Consider the following 25,598-nt stretch of genomic DNA (forward strand, 5'->3'; position numbering starts at 1 on the left):
GAGAACATACAGTCATGGTATCACACATACAGTACATACATTCATTGAAGCTTCCTTCCTCTTGTTCTTTTCTTTCTGTGGATCTGCTAAATACTTGTTACCAACCAGCTATATTGTAAAACAACATGAAATAACAACGGTGTGTGGGCAAATCTGTGTTCTTCCATCCCCTTACGTCACATTTACAGTACCAGTCAAACGTTTGGACACACCTACTCATTCAAGGATTTGTCTTTATTTTTTACTATTTTCTACATTGTAGAATAATAGTGAAGACATCAAAACCATGAAATAACACATATGGAATCATGTAGTAACCAAAAAAGTGTTAAACAAATCAAAATATATTTTATATTTCAGATTCTTCAAATAGCCACCCTTTGCCTTGATGACAGCTTTGCACACGCTTGGCATTCTCTCAACCAGCTTCACCTGGAATGCTTTTCCAACCGTCTTGAAGGAGTTCCCACATATGCTGAGCACTTGTTGGCTGCTTTTCCTTCACTCTGCCGTTCACTCTGCCGTCCGACTCATCCCAAACCATGGGTTGAGGTCGGGAGATTGTGGAGGCCAGGTCATCTGATGCAGCACTCCATCATTCTGCTTCTTGGTAAAATAGCCCTTACACAGCCGGGAGGTGTGTTGGGTCATTGTCCTTTTGAAAAACAAATGATAGTCCCACTAAGCCCAAACCAGATGGGATGGTGTATCGCTGCAGAATACTGTGGTAGCCATGCTGGTTCAGTGTCCCTTGAATTCTAAATAAATCACAGACCGTGTCACCAGCAAAGCACCCCCACACCATAACACCTCCTCCTCAATTCTTTATGGTGGGAACTACACATGCAGAGATCATCCGTTCACCCACACCGCGTATCACAAAGACACAGCGGTTTTAACTAAAAATCTCAAATTTGGACTCCAGACTAAAGGACAAATTTCCACCCGTCTAAGTCCATTGCTCGTGTTTCTTGGCCCAAGCAGGTCTCTTCTTATTATTGGTGTCCTTTAGTAGTGGTTTCTTTGCAGCAATTCGACCATGAAGGCCTGATTCACACAGTCCCCTCTGAATAGTTGATGTTGAGATGTGTCTGTTACTTGAATTTCTGAGGCTGATAACGCTAAAGAACTTATCCTCTGCAGTAGAGATAACTCTGGGTCTTCCATTCCTGTGGCGGTCCTCATGAGAGCCAGTTTCAACTTTTGACTGGTAGTGTATGTCTCACGTGTTCTAATGGAGAGGCAGAGTAAGAGAGAGAGAGAGAGAGAGAGAGACCACCACAGGCAATAGTGGCCATATGGTGGATGTCCTTTGCCTGGTAGCTGCAGGGAGACTTTCCCCCGGAGATGAGATGATGTTGTTCTGAAATGGTATCGGTTTCCCATCAACCCCCTACTCATCCTCACCTGTTCCTTGTCCCAGGACCCCTATCTCCCTCACAGGAGTGTAACAGGGGTGTAAACACCACCCTAAACTACAGAGGAAACTCAGAAACGTCCCAGGTAGGCCTAACCAAATGCTGTCAGATGGAGTCAGCGTCTCCCCCATGTCAAAAATAAACCCTCCCGCCCTGGCTTGTACAGCCCCGTTCCTTGCCTGCCTCCAGATGTGGCTTAATTTACTGCGACTCGACTAATTACTGTAATTAAGGATTAATTACTGTTAATTACCTTCGCATAAACTCATCACCAGTCAAAGAGTGGAGCCTTATGAAATGTGCCATGCACACGAACACCTACCAGGGGCCCCAGAGGGAGCATGTTGTTGGCTTCTCGTTGGATGCCTGATTGGTGTGTTGCTGAGAGGCCTCATGTAGGGCCACAATAGGGCCACAGTAAAGGGCAGGACTCCAGTTACTTCTGGACAGTCACCTCTGAGCTCCATAGGGTTCTAACTACTAACTATCCATCGCTTCACCAACTCATGGACCACTACGTCTGTCTCTGGTGGCTGCTGCCATTTGCTGCATGACTTTCAGGCTAACAAGCCCTTGCCGAAAGTTAGGGAAACCATTCAGGGCATATTGATAAGGCCTTGAGTTTTTCGTGACCTCAGCAAGAAAAAGCTCCTGGCCCTACTTATTACTAATTCTGACTACCCACCCATATTTTTTGGGTAATCTAATGGGGGAACGGTAAAACAATCAGAGTCTTCCCATTTCCGTGCTGACAGTCAGTCAGTGTGTCGTGTCGGTTATAATTAGTTAGAGCTAGGATGGGCAGCTTTTCTAATGAAGGTAATGAACGTACCCCCCACTGATTCCCCCCTTAGGAATGGAGATTAAGTCACAAGCACCCGGTCCCTTTGGTACACCAGAGACACACACACAAGCGCGCACACACACACACACACACAGAATTAACAACATTTTAAAAAGTGACTCCTCAGGTCAGTGTTATTTGATTGATAATCTAGAGTTGGGAGGAATGTTGATAATTAAATGTGATTTAAATCTCTATGGTCTTCCCCAGATGAATAATTCCTAGGTCCTATAGGATATGTATCACATACACCATGTAACAGAACACGTCAAATATATGACATTTCAACACAGGTCAACACAAACAGATAGTAAGATAACAGGTAAACAATCACTGTGGTAATTCAGCAGCTCGATGACTCACTACACTCAAGAGGGGCGGCAGGTAGCTTAGTGGTGAAGAGCGTTGTGCCAGTAACCGAAAGGTCGCTGGTTCTAATCCCCGAGCTGACTAGGTGCCCTTGAGCAAGGCACTTAGCCCTAATTGCTCCTGTAAGTCGCTCTGGATAAGAGAGTCTGCTAAATGACGTAAATGTAAAAGAGCACAACTGGTTTAATCTCTCTGAGATGAGAGAACATGAGTAAACTAAGCATTATTCACTTGTTTTTAATAGACCAGCAAAGCTACCAGTCACTGTATTGCTGTGTTGTACTCTATGTTGTCGGAAGGTATTCCCCCCAAAAGTGACCTTACATAGGGTACATAATACTTCATATAGAGGCCTTTGTCTCTCTCATAGTCGACTGACTATACAGCTCCCTGCTCAGCAACACTCGTGACTTATCAAGAATGAGATATTCAGCCACCATGATTTCCACTGACGCCCCGGGGAGATTAAAACTGCATGAGCCGAGCATGGGTTTAATTAGATCAAGACGATATATATTTGAAGACACCTTAAGAAAGGACCGACGATTGCTGGGGGGCTAATGTATTGCCTATTTTAAATAATGAATAATTTTAATGAAGGGGCCTTTAACTGTGGAGTGCTGGATGGGGGACGGGGAGGGGATGGTGAGGGGGGACAGTGGGGTGTGTTCTGAATGGTCTATCCTCCTCTGGCGGGAGGGAGGCGTTGGCTGCTGCTGCCTCGTTATCGGGACCAGCCCCTCAGGCCTCAGCCTGGCCTGCTTAAGCATCAGATGACCACCATAATTACCGTTATTATCAGTAGCTGGAGGGGGAACTTGCTCTGAAAAACACCCACCAAGCTGAGTGCCCTGTGTGGACTGTGTCTTGCCCTGACATGCTCCCTTTGCCCTTCCTTTCCTTTCTTCGCCTGGCCTCTCTCACTGCCTGTGACTGCATGAGGAACCACTGGTCGCAGAGGGGGGTGAGAGGGGAGAGGAGGGAATGAGGGGGTTGAGAGGGAGAAGGAACGGCCACCAAATCCGCCTAATGTGACGCCTGTCAACTCGTCTCTTACCAGCTGTCACCTCCCAAATGCACTGGGGTTCATTTTTTTAATTGACACCTCGCTTTCCTATTCTATTCTATTTTTCGCCTTTCCTCTCTCTCCATCCATCCATCCCTCTCTACTTCTTTTCCCAATCTTCCTTCTTCCTCCTCTCTCTCTCTCTTTCTTGGTCCCTTCTTTTTCATTGTCCTTGTTGTCGTCTGCCCAGCCTCTGTCAGCTGCTATAACAGTGGGTTCTGCCCACTTTTGAACATGACACTGGAGATTGCAGATAAAGCATAAAGCAAGTGTTTTAGAGGGTCTTTATGGCTTTACCCTTGTGTACCGGAGTTGTTCTAGTCCCCATTATCTGATGATGGAGTGGACATTTTGGGCCATGGAGACTTTCCCGTGAACACAGTGAGGAGTAAACCTTTCTAAGGACAAAACTGCTTTGTGATTTTTTTAAAGGAACGGAACATGCTTGTTGACTGACTTTAATAGGCACTGTTCTACCCATGTTGGTAGACACCCATACATTTAGTAACTATTGCTTAGCATCAGTAGCTTACGCTTCTATCAGATAAACCACATTGAAATGAATAGAATTGATTGTTTCTATGCTGACGGATTCATCATGCCATGCTGCCATCACATGCAGATCAGTGGATGATGTTGATACCTTGAACAATGAATCCTTAAGGACTAGGGAAGTCAGTTGACAATTTGTTTTTGTTGTGATACTCGTCATGTCCATTGTAAATCATCACACTGCTTCCTCAGGACAGTTTGTTGTTTTTTCTGTCCCAGAATCCTGTGTGGCAGGGATGAATGGTGGTGATGTTCGATTATCATGTGTCTGTCGCTACCATTCCCGCTGACTGGCCTGTGACAGGCCCACACACACACACACACACACACACACACACACACACAGGGTTTGTGATAGGCCCACACACACACACATACACACACACACACACACACACACACAGGGTTTGTGACAGGCCCACACAGACAGGCACCGCGCGCCTGCGTCAGGAACACGGCTGATTTATGAACTGCTGAAACCCTGGATGACGTGTGCCCACAGAATCAATACAGACCGTGCTTATAGGCCTGATGCTGTGACGTGGTCCAGAGATATGCACGCACACACACACAGACACACAGACAGACACACTCATACACACACACCCACAGAAACACACACACGTACACACAGCACTGCGGAGGAGTGTATTGCGTTACTGTATCGACGTAAAATGGATCCGATCCAGCGTTGGCTGCTAGCTGCCAGTCAGAGGCGAGGAGGGTAAACTTTCATCATGGCTGTCAGGGACATCACTGCTGCCTTGTTTGGCCGTTCATCTTCCTAATTGTGACAGAATACTTCAACATCATTAATTAAACATGCTTTCATTTGAAAGCGCTCACTGGGAGCCAGGGCTGGGGGCTGAGAGAGAGGGGAAAGTCTGACAATATGCAGAGAAGGCTGTTTTATGTATGGGTATATTCTCTGTGTGTGTGTTAGTGTGGGTGGCTGTGTGGTAGGTTTGTGTTTGTGTACAGACTAGTGCTTTGCAAACATCTTACAGCCCAGTAAGACAGAAAGGTATGACTATGAGCCGCCATTTGAACAAAAACCAAACAATAGTCTTAATTCAGAACGTGAAATTATTTCAGTTATTTCATCAGATGGATGGTTATTTCACAATTTTTATTTATCATATTCCTGCTCTGTGGGGGTGAGAGAGAGGTTGAATTAAACATGAGTACAGAGGGAGGGAGAGGGGGATTGTGAGTCCTCTCACTGTTCAATTAAAGCCTGTCTGTAACGGTCAAGATGAAATGATCGCAGTCTTTTTATAGAGACACACCGCTAGTCCAAGAATACTGGCCTGAGGGGCCTATCAATGAAAACAGTTGGACCAATGGGAAACAGTAGGAGACATTCTAACAATAGTAAGGTATTTTAAAGGGGCAATCTGGGATTGGTACATCCATTTTTTGACATTTAAATTATTATATAAAGCCATTGATTCTTCAAGAATCCGCCTCCTATTGCCAGATGATTATGATAATGTAGTGTTTTAGGGTGGCAGAGTTCACTCTATGATGCTGGACTGGCATTGAGGACTTTAATATATTTCATTGCCATTACTGAACAGGAGTAAGTAAAGCTGATGGCTATGGTTAGAGTAATTATGCCACAGCACAGTGAATTGTATGATTATCTTTATTAATTGTATTTATTTAATCAATTTCATGCTTTTAGTGTTTCACTGGAGGATACGGTGAACGAATAAATCACTGTTTGCCTCATTAGGTTTCCTCTCCAGTTGGAAGTAGCCTACATGTTGTTGTCAGAAAAACAACACAGTATTCTAGTTTTCCTACACAGCAAATTGCCAGTGTTACCTAGTGTTGATTTTTCAGTGTAACATTTCTAGTGTTGATTCAGGAGTTCAATTAACACTCAGTGGTGTAAAATAACCCCAGTGTTGGTGTTAATAACCAGGGTTGAGTGTGAGAGTGTGATTGTGTCAGTTTTACTATGTGGCCCATCATTATCAGATTTTCCAGCATACTCTACTGCAGGTAGACATTTTTAGGATTGTTTTTAATATCTGTGTTTTTGTATACATTGATTAATTAATATCATGCTACACAAAGATAAATAACATACATTTTTCTAAACTAATCCAATCAGTTAGTTAGATTTATTGCACCCGTTACTAAAATGGTTGTTCAAGTTTAAATGGTTTAAGTAGTCTCCTCACAATGTTCCTAACCCTGACAGTCATTCTGAATGCAGGTTGCGGGAGAATAAAAACTGTTGGATGTCGTAAGTCTGGAAGGATTCCAATAAGAATTACACATCACTTTGTAATCCAGCATAATGTGACTTGCAGGCCTGATGTGGCATGTAAACCAGGAGGTTCCTAGCACCACTGTGTTAGGGTAAAACCTGGCCATCAAAGTAAGACCTTATGACATATTTAATGTATTATCTTAAAGAGTTTAATTTTAATCATACCATTTGCCTCCAGTAAGAACTCACTTAGTGAAGTCCACAGGACTGAAAATGAACAATTTCAAAAACCATGTCTCTAACACTAACAAATACAGTCATGGGTGGTAACTCTACAATTCACTCAAAAAGGCCAAGGCACACTGGGAAATTATATTGGAAGCAAAGCTTAGTGGGGGCATGGCTTTCAATTTGTTGTTTTGGGCCACCCGTGAGTTGAAGTGTTGTACCAGTTTAAGTGGTCTATGGGTATGTTAATTACATTTTGATCATGTCCGCTGCTAGACCTGAAGTTTTTGTAAATGCTTACATAAGAGCATGTGGTATTAAAGACTTGTAAATATTATTGTGATGTCCTTAATCCAACACGAGCGACCTTGTCAAGAGATACGGACCTCTTTGCGTAATGGTAAAAAATACTATACGAGGTGTTTTTGCATAACACAATTGGTTTAACTATATACACTTCCTAGTGTTAAAAATACTATGTGGTGTTATTGCATAACACTAAAAGTGTTAATTCCCTAATTATGACAAAGTGTAACAGTGTCAGCACTAAGCACAGTGTTCATTTAACACTCAAAAGTGTGGACTTGTAAATTTAACACTGTCAGTGTTGTTTTAACACTGGAGAATTTACTGTGTACTGGTCTGCGAAGAACAGCAAGGCACTATTTATTTGTTGTTCTCTATCTCGTCTCAGTCATTTAGATTCAGAGTGGACATTGAGGTTAGAGATAGTGACAGTGACTGAGAGATTGTTGTTTGGTCTGTTGGGAGGGTTCTACAGCTGAGGAATGAGAGATTAGTTAGGAGATGACTGACTGAGGTGGAAATAGCTTTAGGGCTTTTTAAGTTTCAAGGAACACAAGCAGGAGAAATATTACAGGTGGACAGAAGTCAACTTCCGCAACACATTCAAGCAAACCTCCCCCCCACACACACACACACACACACACACACAAACACATACACACGCATACACACATACTCTCCTTTCTGAAACCCTGCCCTTTCCAGTCTTCTGATAGCCATTGACATTTTGACTCCTGAGTCTGCATGCTCAGATGGTGAAGCTGATCGGGTGTGGATGGGAGGGAGGGGAGGGGGGGGGGGAGGAGGGGAGAGGGTTCATGGGAGAGACAGGTTCTCCGTGAGGGCTTGGGAATCCATCTGGACCCCCCTCTCACTGGAGAGGTCAGCAAGCAGACAGCATATCCCCGTGGACAAAGCCACAGACCAGAGCATAGAGCAACATACAATAACATTGGCCAGACAGACAGTGTACTCCAGCAAGCCACCTCTTTCATCTACTGCGATTCTGTCCAATTTGTTTAAAGGTAGTGATTCACCCCTTATAGCAGGTATGTATATAGATTAATTGATGCAGATGCAGTACTATGTCCAGGCAGTGTAGTGTATGCTGCCAGTCTTTGTAAAGATGGTGGATGAAATGAACAGGCTACACCTGGTTGTTTTTACCACCTCTGAGAGGAGACAGATAGCTCTGCTCCTTTACTTAGGGAGCCGTCTAGTGGCAGACAGAGGAAGAGCAGTGTGGTCCACGTCCACACACCACACACATTCCTGTTGGTACCATAGTGTAACACAGCCCTGTTGGTACCAAAGTGAAACACAGCCCTGTTGGTACCATAGTGTAACACAGCCCTGTTGGTACCATAGTGTAACACAGCCCTGTTGGTACCAAAGTGAAACACAGCCCTGTTGGTACCAAAGTGAAACACAGCCCTGTTGGTACCATAGTAAAACACAGCCCTGTTGGTACCATAGTGAAACACAGCCCTGTTGGTACCATAGTGAAACACAGCCCTGTTGGTACCATAGTGAAACACACTCACAAATGTACAGTGTTTTCTCAATTCTGAATATTTTCTGAGTGTTGTCCTCACAAGATCAGACTTTTGTGAAAGGGGCTGTAGTGGACATGCATCTCTCTCTCAAAGATGCTCCACGTCACTGTTTGTTAGACATGATAGCATGGTTTCACTGTGGAGTACACACCACTGGAGGTTGGTGGCACCTTAATTGGGGAGGAGGGGCTCGTGGTAATGGCTGGAGCAGAATCAGTGGAATGGTATCAAATACCCCAAACACATGGTTTCCAGGTGTTTGATGCCATTTCATTTGCTCCATTCCAGCCATTATTATGAGCTGTCCTCCCCTCAGCAGCCTCCACTGGTACACACACAATTTAACTGTATAAGACCACAGGAAGAACAGCTGAAGGAAGATTATCTTCAAACAACCTTTTGATGTTTGCGTGTGTGGATGTGTGTGTGTAAGCGTGTATCTGTGAATGTACAGGGGTGACGGGTGTTGTTTGCATGTTTCATTGAGTGCTGGCTGATGTTGGTGTGTGGCGTGCTACATCCACCTCTCCAGTGGAGCAGTGGGTAAGGCGGGAGGGAGCAGAGAGCTAAGTGCCTATAGGGGTGTGAGGGGTGAGGAGCAGGGCCAAACTGGCCACTACACCCATCACTGAGACTGGACACCCCAAACTGTGTGACCAGGGCCAGAAGTGGGCCAGTAGCCTTAAGGGCCAGTTGCCTAAATAGGACTGAGAACTACCTTGTTAGCACCCTTTCAGCAGCCATTAAGGGAGTCTTTCAATTTTGCTGCTTGTTTGCTAGCTGTTACTCAAAATCTAGCTTAGCATTTACAGTTGAAGTCGGAAGTTTACGTACACTTAGGTTCGAGTCATTAAAACTCGTTTTTCAGCCACTCCACACATTTCTTGTTAACAAACTATAGTTTTGGCAAGTCGGTTAGGACATCTACTTTGTGCATGACACAAGTAATTATTCCAACAATTGTTTACAGACAGATTATTTCACTTATAATTCACTGTATCACAACTCCAGTGGGTCAGATGTTTACATACACTAAGTTGACTGTGCCTTTAAACAGCTTGGAAAATTCCAGAAAATGATGTAATGGCTTTAGAAGCTTCTGATAGGCTAATTGACATTATTTGAGTCAATTGGAGGTGTACCTGTGGATGTATTTCAAGGCCTCCCTTCAAACTCAGTGCCTCTTTGCTTGACATCATGGGAAAATCAAAATAAATCAGCCAAGACCTCAGAAAAACAATTGTAGACCTCCACAAGTCTGGTTCATCCTCGGGAGCAAGTTCCAAACACCTGAAGGTACCACGTTCATCTGTACAAACAATAGTATGCAAGTATAAACACCATGGGTGTCACGATCGTCTTCCAAAGGAGCAGACCAATACGCAGCGTGTTGAGCGAACATGATAGACTTTATTAATTAAAGTGCCAAAACCAAAACAATAGACGATTCGTAAAGTCCACAGTACCAATGACTGACAAGGAACAAAAACCCACAACACCCAAGAGAAAACACACAGTTTAAATATGGCTCCCAATCAGAGACAACCAGCCGACAGCTGACACTCGTTGCCTCTGATTGGGAGTCACACATGCAAACATAGACATAGACAACCTAGAACAACCCACATAGAAAATGAACACATAGAATGCACACACCCTGGCTCAACATATAGAGTCCCAGAGCCAGGGTGTGACAGTACCCCCCCCTAAAGGCGCGGACTGCGACCGCGTCTTAACAAACCCCAAACAGGGGAGGGCTGGGTGGGCATTCCTCCTCGGAGGCGGCTCCGGCTCCGGCCTTGACCACCACCCCTCCATAATACCCCCGTAGTGCCCCTGGTCCGGTCTGACCCCGCTGGCTGGATCTGGACTGGACATAGACGGAGCGGATAGCTTACGTTCCGTTGTGGAGCAGCTGACCGGTCTTACCAGGCTGACGACTCGCACCCCGGGCTTGGTGCGAGTAGCAGGAACGGGCTGAACCAGGCTGACGACTCGCACCCCTGGCTTGGTGCGAGTGGCAGGAACGGGCTGGACCAGGCTGACGACTCGCACCCCTGGCTTGGTGCGAGTGGCAGGAACGGGCTGGACCAGGCTGACGACTCGCACCCCTGGCTTGGTGCGAGTGGCAGGAACGAGCCGGGCCGGGCTGGCGACGCGCACCGTAGGTTTGGTGCGAGTGGCAGGAACAGGCCGGGCCGGGCTGGCGACGCACACCATAGGTTTGGTGCGTGGAGCAGGGACAGGCCGGGCTGGGCTGGCGACGCACCCCGTAGGCTTGGTGCGTGGAGCAGGGACAGGCCGGGCTGGGCTGGCGACGCACACCGTAGGTTTGGTGCGTGGAGCAGGGACAGGCCGGGCTGGGCTGGCGACGCACCCCGTAGGCTTAGTGCGTTGAGCAGGGACAGGCCGGGCTGGGCTGGCGACGCACACCGTAGGTTTGGTGCGTGGAGCAGGGACAGGCCGGGCTGGGCTGGCGACGCACCCCGTAGGCTTAGTGCGTTGAGCAGGGACAGGCCGGGCTGGGCTGGCGACGCACACCGTAGGCTTTGTGCGTGGAGCAGGAACAGGCCGGGCTGGGCTGGCGACGCACACCGTAGGCTTTGTGCGAGTAGCAGGAACGGGCTGGACCAGGCCGACGACTCGTACCCCTGGCTTGGTGCGAGTAGCAGGAACGGGCTGGACCAGGCCGACGACGCACACCGTAGGCTTTGTGCGTGGAGCAGGGACAGGCCGGGCTGGGCTGGCGACGCACACCGTAGGCTTTGTGCGTGGAGCAGGGACAGGCCGGGCTGGGCTGGCGACGCACACCGTAGGCTTTGTGCGTGGAGCAGGAACAGGCCGGGCTGGGCTGGCGACGCACACCGTAGGCTTTGTGCGTGGAGCAGGAACAGGCCGGGCTGGGCTGGCGACGCACACCGTAGGCTTTGTGCGTGGAGCAGGAACAGGCCGGGCTGGGCTGGCGACGCACACCGTAGGCTTTGTGCGTGGAGCAGGAACAGGCCGGGCTGGGCTGGCGACGCACACCGTAGGCTTTGTGCGTGGAGCAGGAACAGGCCGGGCAGGGCTGTCGACGCACACCGTAGGCTTGGTGCGTGGAGCAGGGACCGGCCGGGCTGGACTGGCGACGCACACCGTAGGCTTTGTGCGTGGAGCAGGAACAGGCCGGGCTGGGCTGGCGACGCACACCGTAGGCTTTGTGCGTGGAGCAGGAACAGGCCGGGCTGGGCTGGCGACGCACACCGTAGGCTTGGTGCGAGAGGCAGGAACAGGCCGGACCGGGCTGGAGACGCGCACCGTCCATTTGGTGCGAGGGGCCGTAACAGGCCGGACCGTACTGGGGACACACACCACTGGCTCTACTCCGGGAACTGGAACGGGCCGGACCGGACTGGTAACACACCCCAGTACCTCTCGCCGTGCCTCTAAACCTCCTTTCCCTACTTTGACCAGTGGCCCCCGTAACCTGGTGGCCTTTTGAATACGCCCCTTCTCTGCCTCCGTCAGCCCCGTCGTCCATGCCCTGTGCCCCCCCCTAAAAAATTCTTGGGGGTGCCTCTCGTCCGTCCGACGATGGCACTGCTGACGCCGCTGCTCCTCTCTCGCCAGGGCCTTGATCCTACCCCAAGGTCCCTTGCCCCCGAGCATGTCCTCCCAGGACCACACTTTGCCCACCTGGGCCATCGCCAGCCTCTCCATCTCCTTTCCCGGCGCTTCCTCCCATGTCCAGTCTGCCTGCTCCTGGACACGCTGCTTGGTCGTTGTATGGTGGGTTTTTCTGTCACGATCGTCTTCCAAAGGAGCAGACCAATACGCAGCGTGTTGAGCGAACATGATAGACTTTATTAATTAAAGTGCCAAAACCAAAACAATAGACGATTCGTAAAGTCCACAGTACCAATGACTGACAAGGAACAAAAACCCACAACACCCAAGAGAAAACACACAGTTTAAATATGGCTCCCAATCAGAGACAACCAGCCGACAGCTGACACTCGTTGCCTCTGATTGGGAGTCACACATGCAAACATAGACATAGACAACCTAGAACAACCCACATAGAAAATGAACACATAGAATGCACACACCCTGGCTCAACATATAGAGTCCCAGAGCCAGGGTGTGACAATGGGACCACGCAGCCGTCATACCGCTCAGGAAGGAGACGCGTTCTGTCTCCTAGAGAGGAACGTACTTTGGTGTGAAAAGTGCAAATCAATCCCAGAACAACAGCAAAGGACATTGTGAAGATGCTGGAGGAAACAGGTACAAAAGTATCTATATCCACAGTAAAACAAGTCCTATATCGACATAACCTGAAAGGCCGCTCAGCATGGAAGAAGCCACTGCTCCAAAACCGCCATAAAAAAGCCAGACTACGGTTTGCAACTGCACATGGGGACAAATATCGTACTTTTTGGAGAAATGTCCTCTGGTCTGATGAAGCAAAACTAGAACTGTTTGGCCATAATGACCATCGTTATGTTTGGAGGAAAAAAGGGGGGCTTGCAAGCCGAAGAACACCATCCCAACCGTGAAGCATGGGGGTGGGAGCATCATGCTGTGTGGGTGCTTTGCTGCAGGAGGAACTGGTGCACTTCACAAAATAGATGGCATCATGAGGAAGGAAAATGATGTGGATATATTGAAGCAACATCTCAAGACATCAGTCAGGAAGTTAAAGCTTGGTCGCAAATGGGTGAAATGACCCCAAGCATACTTCCAATGTTGTGGCAAAATGGCTTAAGGACAACAAAGTCAAGGTATTGGAGTGGCCATCACAAAGCCCTGACCTCAATCCCATAGAACATTTGTGGGCAGAACTGAAAAAATGTGTGCGAGCAAGGAGGCCTACAAACCTGACTCAGTTACACCAGCTCAGTCAGGAGGAATGGGCCAAAATTCACCCAACTTATTGTGGGAAGCTTGTAGAAGGCTACCCGAAACATTTGACCCAAGTAAAAAAATGTAAAGGCAATGCTACCAAATACTAATTGAGTGTATAATAAACTTCTGACCCACTGGGAATGTGATGAAAGAAATAAAAGCTAAACTAAAGAATTATCTTTACTATTATTCTGACATTTCACATTCTTAAAATAAAGCGGTTTTCCTAACTGACCTAAGACATGGAATTTTTACTCGGATGAAATGTCAGGAATTGTGAAAAACTGAGTTTAAATGTATTTGGCTAAGGTGTATGTAAACTTCCGACTTCAACTGTATTTAGTAATTTAGAAACAGTGATCCATAAATAAGACTAAGCCAGCATATCTTTGCTTTTCCTGTTTGTCTGGTGTTAATAGTTTTTGTTCCTATCACTGCGATTATCCACATTGATATTAGACGTGAGTCATTTTAATGCTCTTCAGCTGGAGAAGATCATTATTACCCAATTTTTTACCCTAGTCAGGTTGTGATAATAATATTAGTTTGCCTGACCAGGAAGATTATTATATTTTTATGACAAGATTTTATTGTTTTAGCCACTAAGTAAATATCATAATCTGCTCTCCAGGAGTGCAAAGAAAAATGAACTCTCATGGAAGTCTGTGTTCATTATTTACATGAAATTATATTCGAAATCAATGAGGGTGGGTGCTGCCAGGCTCAGTAAGATCCAGGTTTTTATGGCACAGACATGGGCTATTAAAGAGACGGTCATATTTCAGATGGAACAGGTTGAAGACTGTAGAAAGAGGAAAGTACAGTAGTAGACTGCAGTCACTTCACTTCTCACCCAAATAGTACTTTTTTTATTACAGCACTGTCCATTAATGTTAACTTTGCCTCTTTCCTTTGCAGTTCCACTGCTAACCATCAGATGTTGTGTTAGCGTCAATGTTGTGTTCACTAGTTTGTTACTAACTGTTATTCTTCTTCTTCTCTATTGTCTCTACAGTGCTCAGTATCCGTGGTGGCCAGGAGGAGGAGCCTCCAGATGCCCAACTCATGCGATTGGACAACATGCTTCTGGCGGAAGGCGTGTCTGGACCGGAGAAAGGGGGCGGGTCTGCGGTGGCGGCGGCTGCAGCAGCAGCTGCAGCGGGAGGAGGAGTGGGCTCGGACACCAACGCGGCAGAACACTCAGACTACCGGGCCAAGCTGACTCAGATCCGCGGGATCTACCACACAGAGTTGGAGAAGTATGAACAGGTGAGGACAGACCACGCCCCTCGTAACCACTCTCTCCCTTCCCATAAACCCCTTTGGCTTTAAGAAGACCCTCACAACCCCTCTCACTTCCTATAGGCAACCCCTCTCTCCGTTAGGTCCTGTCTGCTCTGAGTTCTGCCATCACACTACATACTGAGGACCAAGCCTCTTGTAACCGTCTTCTCTCTGCTCCAATAGACAACCCCACTGCCGTCTCACTACACTCACACTGCACACAAGTTTTTTTATATGCAGATAATCCTTCTCAAATCAAACCCCCAAAGCACCTCCTGAGCAACCACGCTTTCAGAAATCACTTTCCAGCTGGCAAACATTTTATCAGTCACACTCATCCTTCGCCAAAGAGATCATCCTGTCATTCTCATGGATGTCATATATATTACCGCCTGTCATCATCTCAAAGCAGACTCATCATCACTACCTGTCACAGTGTTACTTATGCACCTGAGTATACCCATGTCACCACTATGTGTACTACTGATACAGTGTGTACGGGCGGAACGGCTGTTGCACTGAACTGTGTCTCGTTTCAACTGACGCGACCCCGGTTCTGACAGTCAACAGACTCCCCTGTCCCCAAACACAGCAGACACTTCCCAGTGACTGATTCTGACAGAGAGAGAGAGAGAGAGAGAGAACAAAAGAGACACTGAGTGAAAAGACAGAGAGAGAAGTGGAGAGAGAGAGACATAAAATATAGTTCAAAGCTGGTGAACGTGAACAGGAAAGAAAGCCTCCTGTCATTTTAGACGTCTTAACTTTTTTCTTAACTGTTGAAGAAAAGTCTCCTCAATATACAAAGAAAGTCTCACAGCTTAGTTGTATAGCTGTTGTATAGCTAATCCACTGCTATTGTGTCTGCCACAGCACTGCAATACTTGTATTACTACTACTAGATTTTGTCATTGTCGGATGAGAATATAGTTTCTCCAAAACAGAAACTTTTCAGGAAATGGAAAAAACTGATTCTTTCCCCCGTTAACGAACATACAATTATGAAGCTATTTTGAATACATTTTCTAGAGTCACGAAATGTTCAGAGTACATTGAGGGGAGTTACTTCTTTCAATATTATAATAATGAAAATTGGCAAAAATGGAGTTGCAAGGTTTTCCAACAGCGACATAGTACTACTTATGATATTAACATTACTTACAACACTTGCAGTGTCTTACTTCTCTGCTGTATTCAAGTGCGTGTGATTGCTATCTGCCTCATATGAGTGTCTGTCTGTCTCTTTAGGCATGTAACGAGTTTACCACCCATGTGATGAACCTGCTGAGGGAGCAGAGCCGCACACGGCCCATCTCGCCCAAAGAGATAGAGCGCATGGTGGGGATCATCCACCGCAAGTTCAGCTCCATCCAGATGCAGCTCAAACAAAGCACCTGCGAGGCAGTCATGATCCTACGCTCCCGCTTCCTCGATGCCAGGTCTGTGTGTGTGTGTTGTGTGTGTGTCTTTCTCTAACTTAAATGTATTGTTATGAAAACAGGCAAAACCTTTGTTATGATGTAACATTATTTGGACAGCAATTGTCTGCCTTGTGATATTAAATATGTTCTCTCGCTCTCCCCCCCGCTCTCTCATCTCTTCTCTCTTCCCTCTCTCTCTCTCGCTCTCTCTGCAGACGAAAGAGGAGGAACTTCAACAAGCAGGCAACAGAGATCCTAAATGAGTATTTCTACTCCCACCTGTCCAACCCCTACCCCAGTGAGGAGGCCAAGGAAGAGCTGGCCAAGAAGTGCTCCATCACAATGTCACAGGTATGTTCCGCCAGTCACAAGCCTCGTATCCATCCTGTATGTGATGAAGCCAACTCTAATCTTCTATTGTTGTGCGTGTACATGTATGGCAAAAACAGTATGGCTCCTATCATGCCACAGGAAGTCAGCTAGCATAGGGTCATACAGCACCAATGTTTAATTCTGCATTCTGTTATGGAATCACATAGGCAGTCTTGTGACAGCATGTGATAGCTTTCTCAAACAATTGTTTCAACAAAACAAAAAGCGATTTACTACAGACATTTCTTCTCAAGTAATTTGTACTTTAAATGTTTCACAGGTATCGAACTGGTTTGGAAACAAGAGAATCCGATACAAGAAAAACATTGGCAAATTCCAAGAGGAAGCAAACATGTACGCTGCGAAGACAGCCGTCAGTGCAACCAGTGTATCAGCCCACGGCAGCCAGGCCAACTCCCCCTCCACCCCCAACTCTGCAGGTCAGTATCAATACCAGCCAGCCATAGTAGATGTTACCAGTATGGTACCAAGTCAGTACTGTTAATGTTAGTTTGGCTGCGTACCTACCCCAAATTCAACATGAACACAGATCATCATTATAAAGAGCTAAAGCATTATATATGCTACATTGAGAGGGATCCACATTGCAGTAGTATGGACAATAAAATTCAGAAATACGACAGAGTTGAGCAGAGAGGTGTAGAGCACTGATTAGAAAACTTGGCTTTACGCAAATGTCATCTCAACCCTGGGCCCCAACTCAAGAATCCAGTCTCTGTCTCTGTTCCTTTTGACTAACAAAATACTGTCTGCATCCAACCTTTCTGAACTAACCCGATAACTTCTGGCCCAGTGGTCCGGTCCCTCTCTCTCTTTCTCTCTGGGGTTTGTCTGGTTAACACACCATTTCGGAATCAGTCTTGGTTAAAGAAATAGTTCATCCATCCTATGACTTGTCTGGTTGACCTCTTGTGTGTCATTAAGGTGATGACAGGGCGCTCCAGCCTAGTCCTTTGTCATCATGGTGACCCTTCAGCTGTATTGGATTATGGCCTTGTCTTGTGTTTTTTTCTGCCTTGAAATCAAGTTAGGCTGCGTTCTCTTTTAACATCTGGGGAGTTTGGCTCCATTAAAAGGACAAAGAGGATTCTTTCAGTCTTCCTGTCGATCAATTAGCACTTCCTTAATGATCCAACCTGTCCAGTAGCAAGGAACTTAAACAACAAGACAATCCATCTATTCTGTTTCAGGTTCACCCCGGTTTTAACCCCTAACCTTATTCTTAGTAATATGATTGGCATCACAATAGTGTAGTGTATTGTTGATCATTAGTACAGTATAGTTCAATATTTGCTTAGAACACCCCTTAGCCAGAGGGGTTACATTTCCATAAGTACATATAGTAGACGGTGGCTGGTCACTGATGTGGTTCCCTGTTCACTACACCATATTTTGCTTTCAACCCTCTCCTACTAACCCAACTGACTGCACTTTTTCTGTTGCATGATCGTTGTTAACCCGTCTTTCCTTTCTTCTCTTCTCTCTCTTCCTCCCTCTCTCTCTCTTTCACTCTCTGGCCTCCCAGGTTCTGCTGGCTCTTTTAACATGGCAAACTCCGGAGACTTGTTTATGAGTGTGCAGGCTCTGAATGGGGACTCATACCAGGGGGCCAGGGTTGGGACCAATGTTCAGTCCCAGGTAGGAGCCTCGCAGAGACTAGTACGTTATCCATACATTAGTAGTACACTAGTTGTCATGTAGATAGATACCCAGCTAGCAGTCATACAGTAGTAGCCTATTAGTGGCCTGTTGAAAGCAGTCATTGACCCGCGACGGACAACCTTATAAGGTCTAAAATTAAAAGAATGAATCTCCCTGGTCAGTTGTTCAGGCACTGCCCGGCCTACAAGGTTTAATTGAAATCTGAATCTGAATCTCTTGACCTAGTCCGTGAGACAGAGGTCATATGTGGCCTTTAGCCATACACTGATGTGGCGGCCATTATCAGGCTCATGAATGAATAGACGACTGCAGACAGATTTGGAAACAATACAAGACTCGTCAACACTGCAGACAACAGTTGTCGTAGGCACTGGTGTACAACAGTCATCTGACCTTGCCCCGTTGGACAACGATGACCAGCACAGTTTTCTGAGTATTGGGATTGGGAGGGAGTCTCATTCACCATAGGTTGGGTTGAAGAGTCACCACCTGCTTCATCCCTCCACCATCCCACCTTCATTTTTAAATCAACTCTCTGTTTCATGAATATGCATAGTATTAACCCCTGAGCTGGACAAGAGGTCTCCTGGGTTGATACTGGGTTGAAAAACAATGTCCTTGTCAGAAGGTCATTTGGCTGCACACTTCAAACGCGTTCCCAGCCACTGAGGAGAGGAGTTTTGAGTCGTATAATTAATTTGATTTGTTTCATTTTTGTTACTCTTTGAATTGTAATAAGATTTTCATATGAGTTCCCTTGTGATGTTATTTGTGGTGGTTTGTCGTTGTTCTTATGTGATATCTATTGTGTTGAACCTGTATTACAGGCCAAATCATTCTAAACCGTCGCTGTGGTAACCTTTCCCAGTGCATGATACCCTTTTGCTATCAGACTGACCTTTCTTATGCATGAAGGTCTTTTTCATGTAGAGCTTTTGTCTGTCTGACCCGCCCTTTTCTCTGTGTGTGTCTGTGTGTACATGTGTGTGTGTGTGTGTGTGTGTGTGTGTGTGTATGTGTGTGTGTGTGTGTGTGTGTCCGTTCCAGGTGGATACTCTTCGCCATGTTATCAGCCAGACAGGAGGATACAGTGACAGCATCGCCGCCAGCCAGATGTACAGTCCACAGGGCATCAATGTAAGAACACCACCAAACAACAACTTTCTTTCATTTCATCACAATATTGCCTTTCTATTCTTACTTTGGTCTCTTTGAAATAAAAATAAGCTAACTATTTCTATCCTATACATCTATAGCTATTCTTCTTTTGTTCCGATGCAGTGTGTTCATACATTTGAACAACAATTCGATAGAAAGCTGCCTTTATTAGGGTTTCAGTTTGTCCCTTTGCCCAATTATTTTGAAGCCAATGTGTGTGGGATGCCACTTAGTTAGCAGTGGCCTATTGGTGGCTGGGCTGTTGTCCAGGCAACGGCCCTTGTGTACTGGTAATGCCCCGGGCGCCAGGTGAGGAGGCAGGAGTCAGACGGCGTGAGAGGCGGCCGGCCAGGCGTACGGACACACTCAGAGCCTGCCTGTCTGGGGACATTAGTGTTAGCGAGGCACCTGCAGCCGAAAGGAACAAGGCCACAGGTGACACCCTGCCTGTCCAACACTCAACTCACATGGCACCAAATGAAAAGAAACACAGACCTCGTTACTTCCCCGTTCCAAGGGCCCCCAAAAAAATAATCGCCCCAGAGTACAAGCTTCAGTCCAATCTATCTACCACCCTAAAAAAAGAATGCCACGTTCTGATGGGGTTTTGGCAGGGCAAGGCTGGGAACACTGGAGGGGGTGTGTATAGTGTTAAGATCTACAGTGACAGGCTGTGTTGTAGAGAGGGGAATCAATAAGGCAGTCAGAGCAGGCTGAGAGGGGTTCTGGGCCAGCAGTCCGAGTGCATTGGTCGCATCATTCGTCCAACAACCACAATGACACTGACAGCAGCGAGCCCTGTAATGTCCAATCCAAGATGCTAAAAAAGGAAGTTGGGGTGGACTGAAGACGTTCTCCTGAGCTTCCTCAGTAAACTATCGAATCCAAATTAACTTTTTATGCAATTATGTTTTCAAGTATTCAAACATCAAAATATGATGTCCTTGTAAGACACTTCTTCTTTTATATTGTAGAAATCATGTTATTAATTATATATTTAGACTTTTCTGTAGAAGCTTTTAATCTTGGATGGATCTTTCATTGTGCAGCTAAACAATTTCCACTCATTCTGAGGTTTCTAATGACTGAGCTGAGGCAGGGAGCAGCATTCACATGGCAGAGCTCTCTTCTATCCTTGAACAGTAATTATGGCTGTGAAATAGGCGGAGGGTGTCACCAAAGTTGAAGATTTTCAAAGTGTTTTTCTCTCCCCTCGGTTCTAAATGTGATGAAAGACTTGCTCTATGTGAAATAACAGGGTTTGAAAATAAGAGGGTGCCAAAGCCCATCTCCAACAGCTTTCACTGATGGCATGGAAATTGCCATTAATGTCCCAAACGCTCTTTAAATCGACCTATCTTCCGGGATTGGAAATTGCCTCCTTTTTTACGCACCCATTATATTTTCATCCCAATAGCCGATGTGATAATTTGCTATAATTTATTCTCCCATCAACCATCTTGTAGGTTTTGTGTGTGAGAGGTCTGTCTGTGCGTTCTCAATAACTTGTCTCTATTGTCTTGACATGAGGCCATTTTGAAACAGATGGGAGATGAAGTCTTGATAGAGGAATTGTACTATTGTGTATTTTGAAGATACATAATCTCGCAGAGAGCAAAAGGGTGTATTTCAGTTCAAGAGTTTCATGTTAGCTACCGATGCAGCTAAAAAAAATATACAGTATGTGTCATTATTTCTGTATCTTTTAGGAAATTTGACCTGAGGCATACAACAAATTGTCTCACAATTTAATCTCTAGATTTATTTAAATTATTTTTTTTAAAGACTTTTGTCTTTGACTCCACAGACAAACGGTGGCTGGCAGGATGCTCTGACCCCCTCGTCAGTGAACTCGCTCACAGAAGGACCTGGAAGTGTTCACTCGGACACCTCCAACTGATTATTTTACCCTCCACACCTTCCATCCCCACATCCCATCGATGAAACTTCAGAGCCTATCACAGTGTTAAACATAGAGGCATACTACACAGTGTCCTGTAGATTTCAGGGGTGCTGTGAAAACCATAACTAAAACAACCTTTCCTAAGCTACAGTACTATGGGACATTTGAGATACATACAGTAATAGAAATGTCAGAACAAAAATCAAAACAATACAAAAAGGATGAATACAAATGTTTGCTCAGATTTCACAGGATATTTAGAGGGCTGGGGCTGATGGTTTCACTCATATTGATGATATTTAGTGATAAGATCAATTCAGACAACCCAACCTGTATACTTCAATTTAAATGCTTCATTCTACCTCTCAGCAACTAAAAAGTAAAAATAATATGAAAGAACATTATTTGTTTTCTGACTTAAACATGAACTTTGTCATTGTATGAAAGAAAAACTTTGTCATGCTGTTTTGTGGTCCCTCGCCCATTCTATGGTACGCCATTTAGGCTTTTAATGTTGCTCCCTTGTTTACAGTGTGGGCTTGATAAGCTGTGTTTGCTTTACCCTCTCCCACAGAGAAATAACCAGGATGACTTAGAACTTGATTTACTAAATGTTTTTGTATTAGTTTCTCCATAGAGGACTTGTAGGGAAAGCAGGTCAGCCTAGTGAACTCTGAGGACCCTTCACCCTGACTAGCAGGTCTTCAATCTGGGTGGAAGACGTTAGAAAAGGAAAACATGCTGGTATGAGATTGCGCATTGGCTGATCTAAAGGCTTTAATGGAAATTGAGTAGACAATTGAATATACATTGTAGATGTGTGTCTTCCTGGTTTATAAACTTATGCCCCACGACCCCTTTGATATCTTATCAGAAAGTGGGAGTGCTGTGGGCCCACAAGCACTCACAGGGCTCTGTTCCAATATCCATACTAGCGTACCACTTAGAATGCATGCCCAATACATGCTTCATTCTAAGTATGCTAGTGTGGATATTGGAACAGAGCTACAGAGTGTGTGCTATTGATTGTCTGAGGGCCTGTGAACATGAGGAGTGCCCTCCTTTTAAACAACCACCTCATTGAGTATCCATGTGTCTCATCAGAGGTAATCGTGTGAAGTTACAGTTATGTCATGTGTAAAAAAAAAAGCATAAATAAAATAAACACCTGTCATCAAAAAACCCATACGAGCTTGATTCACATCATTCATTTCAGTGAGAATAACTTAACAAAAAGAACACGGCTCATTTTAGAAGTCATTTGGAATAATTTCCTGTGTCTGATTGTTTTGAAGCTGCAGCCTATGGGGTCAATAAAAGCAGACGTATTGAGCAGAGTGGCAGAAACATCAAGTCATTATCTCCTTGTCTAATGTCATTTCCTAGCTCGCTCTCTAACTTCACATTCATTTGGATTTTTAGTCACCTAATGTTACTGTTAACCAAAACCCTTAAACTTGTTGATCTATTGTTGTCATTTTGTGTACTTTCAAGAGGTCCTAATCCATCTAGCTATATTCACTCATGTACTTATATGTTGGATTTTTTACTGTACCTTTTGCTAATTTTCCCAGCATTGTTCAGTTGATAACCAACTAATTGAAAAGCAATGTTGTTGAACAGTCCAATTCAGAAGAAACCATTTCTGTAAAAAATCTGTCAAGGATCTGTGTAGTAACTGAGTTTGTTTTTAAGTACATTGAATCAGAATCCAGTTAAACAGGGAAGTCGTTACGTTAATAGGATTTAAAACATAAATCTGCGGATGCAGGTAACACCGGGACTGAACTTACAGTAGCCATGATGTACAGGTCATGCATGAGATGCTTTGTACTCCATGATTAAGCTCAACAGACACAATGTTTTCCTGCGATTCAGTGTTCAGTGACTGTTCAATGCCCTCTCATACAATGGAACTTAAATGTTATTTAAAGCCAGAGTTGATTTCTGTTTCTCTTTCCAGGCATTTTTTTTGGCAATTGAATATGTATTACAAAATGTACAACATGTTACAGTATATGACAGCATTCTTTCTTCCACTGTATCAGGAACCAAAACCTACATTATAATGTCACCTGTATCCTTGCTTTTCAATTCTTCAACTGACTTGTATGAATCCTCAGAATTCAAAAGCATTTTGAATGTTGATGTGCTGAGAGGTCTAATGTCCATAGCAAAACTAGAGGTGTGCAAATTATTTCAGACAAACAAAGACAATATTTGGACATTTGATATACTGTGTAGTACTTGTCCTTTTGTTGTGTGGACTATATAGTTATTCTTTAGTATTTGGTTATTTACTTTTTATAGTATGCTATTGTATGTCATGGTTCCCATATTCTTGTCAATTGGCTCTGTCATGATGTGATTATGTGAACATTGCCACATTGTACTTGACTTGCTTTGTTGAACAATAATTTATACAGTTTCAACATTAAACTTATTATACTATGTAATACACCAAGACAAATCAGTGGCATTTTATTATTGAACATTTGAGCGAGAAAACCAGAATAATACACTGATGGTTGCCAGTTGGCAACATTTTATATTTTTTTATATGTGATATAGAATTGAATGCACATATTGTAAATTCAGCTTCACAAACAATGTACTCTTGCAAGTTAAAAAAAGCTCACTTTCCATTTCCCCTCTAATTCATTGATTTGTTGTGCCAAAGTAGAAGTATTCATAATTTATTCAGTTTGAATAACTCTCAATAAAACTCTCAACTACTTGATAGTCTGTACAGGGGCCTTGAGCTCTACAATCCTTTCGCTCCACATTCAGATTTTAAAATATGCTTGTTTTCCAATAAATGCAATATGATAACGACGCATATAATATAGCTTTTTAGTTTTGATAGCTGAAAAAAGAAGTTCAGGATTCAGTCATTTGTAAAAAACTGTTTCCTTTGTTGCATGTAATGTGTTCTTTAATAAAATACTGCAGTGTTTTTTAACCATTTGTCACACATTTACATATTTTTTCCGATAGTATTCTGGTTCACTTGGTCTTGTCAAAGTTATGACACAACATGACAGGAGACAGGTTTACTGATAACGAAAACATATTTGTATTCTATTTTTAACACTCTATCTGATATGTATAGTCAAACATGTACAGGTAACTGCCTAAATAAAGGAAACACCAACATAGTGTCTTAATAGGGCGTTGGGCCACCACAAGCCGCCAGAACAGCTTCAATGCACCTTGGCATAGGTTTTACAAGTGTCTGGAACTCTATTGGAGGGATGCGACACCATTCTGCCACGAGAAATTCCATCATTTGGTGTTTTGTTGATGGTGGAAAACGCTGTCTCAGGCACCGCTCCAGAATCTCCCATAAGTGTTCACACACCCTTTAAAACCCCCTAAGGTCGATGTCCGAAATCTAATTAGCATAATACAAGAATCCCCATAAAAATCTGTCAGTTTAAGCATTGGATGCGTCTATGTCACACTTCTGCATCTGCGGTGAAAGGTGACAGAGCTAGAGAGGTGTTTGTCAGACCATGAGACATCCCGAAAGTCGGTCTTCTCACAAAATCGTCTGTAGCGTCCGAACGGTTTAGCGTCCTTCTCTCTATGGAAGGACGAGACTCTCACGAACACGGTGGTGTTCTCCGTCTTGCTCTAAGACCTCCACAAGACTCATATGAGGGTCCCCCAGTACCAGTTGAAAATATTTATGGAAGTACAGTGCATTCGGAAAGTATTCAGACCCCTTGACTTTTTCCATATTTTGGTACGTTACAGCCTTATTTTAAAATTGATTAAATAAAACATTTTCCTCATCAATCTACACACACAATAACCCATAATGACAAAGCGAAAACAGGTTTTTAGAAATGTTTGCAAATTTAATACAAATAAAAAACAGAAATACCTTATTTTCGTAAGTATTTAGACACTTTGCTATGAGACTCGAAATTGAGCTCAGGAGCATCCTGTTTCCATTGATCATCCTTGAGATGATTCTACAACTTGATTGGAGTCCACCTGTGGTAAATTCAATTGATTGGACATGATTTGGAAAGGCACACACCTGTCTATATAAGGTCCCACAGTTGACATTGCATGTCAGAGCAGAAACCAAGCCATGAGGTCGAAGGAATTGTCCGTAGACCTCTGAGACATCTGGGGAAAGGTACCAAAAAATGTCTGCTGCCTTGAAGGTTCCCAAGAACACAGTGGCCTCCATCATTCTTAAATGGAAGAAGTTTGGAACCACCAAGACTCTTCCTATAGCTGGCTGCCCGGCCAAACTGAGAAATTGTGGGAGAAGGGCCTTGGTCAGGGAGGTGACCAAGAACCCAATGGTCAC

General features: G+C 44.7%; 1 protein-coding gene across 6 annotated transcripts in view; it reads left to right on the forward strand.

The window, feature by feature from the left end:
- Window positions 1–24,233, forward strand: part of LOC121535286 (pre-B-cell leukemia transcription factor 1) — a 78,718-nt gene extending 54,485 nt beyond the window's left edge. Inside the window, exons 3-9 of one of the 6 annotated variants that reach the window (XM_041842180.2) lie at window positions 14,466–14,719; window positions 15,983–16,173; window positions 16,371–16,506; window positions 16,808–16,967; window positions 18,074–18,207; window positions 19,258–19,347; window positions 21,154–24,233. In XM_041842180.2, coding sequence (XP_041698114.1) covers window positions 14,466–14,719; window positions 15,983–16,173; window positions 16,371–16,506; window positions 16,808–16,967; window positions 18,074–18,207; window positions 19,258–19,347; window positions 21,154–21,312 — 1,124 coding nt within the window. In that variant the 3' untranslated portion in view covers window positions 21,313–24,233. The remainder of the gene's footprint in view (window positions 1–14,465; window positions 14,720–15,982; window positions 16,174–16,370; window positions 16,507–16,807; window positions 16,968–18,073; window positions 18,208–19,257; window positions 19,348–21,153) is intronic. The other 5 variants (XM_041842183.2, XM_041842182.2, XM_041842184.2 and 2 more) reach the window with 5 other exon arrangements.
- Window positions 24,234–25,598: the final 1,365 nt, after the last annotated feature.

Source organism: Coregonus clupeaformis, chromosome 21 (genome assembly GCF_020615455.1).
Source record: "Coregonus clupeaformis isolate EN_2021a chromosome 21, ASM2061545v1, whole genome shotgun sequence".
NCBI classification, from domain to species: domain Eukaryota; kingdom Metazoa; phylum Chordata; class Actinopteri; order Salmoniformes; family Salmonidae; genus Coregonus; species Coregonus clupeaformis.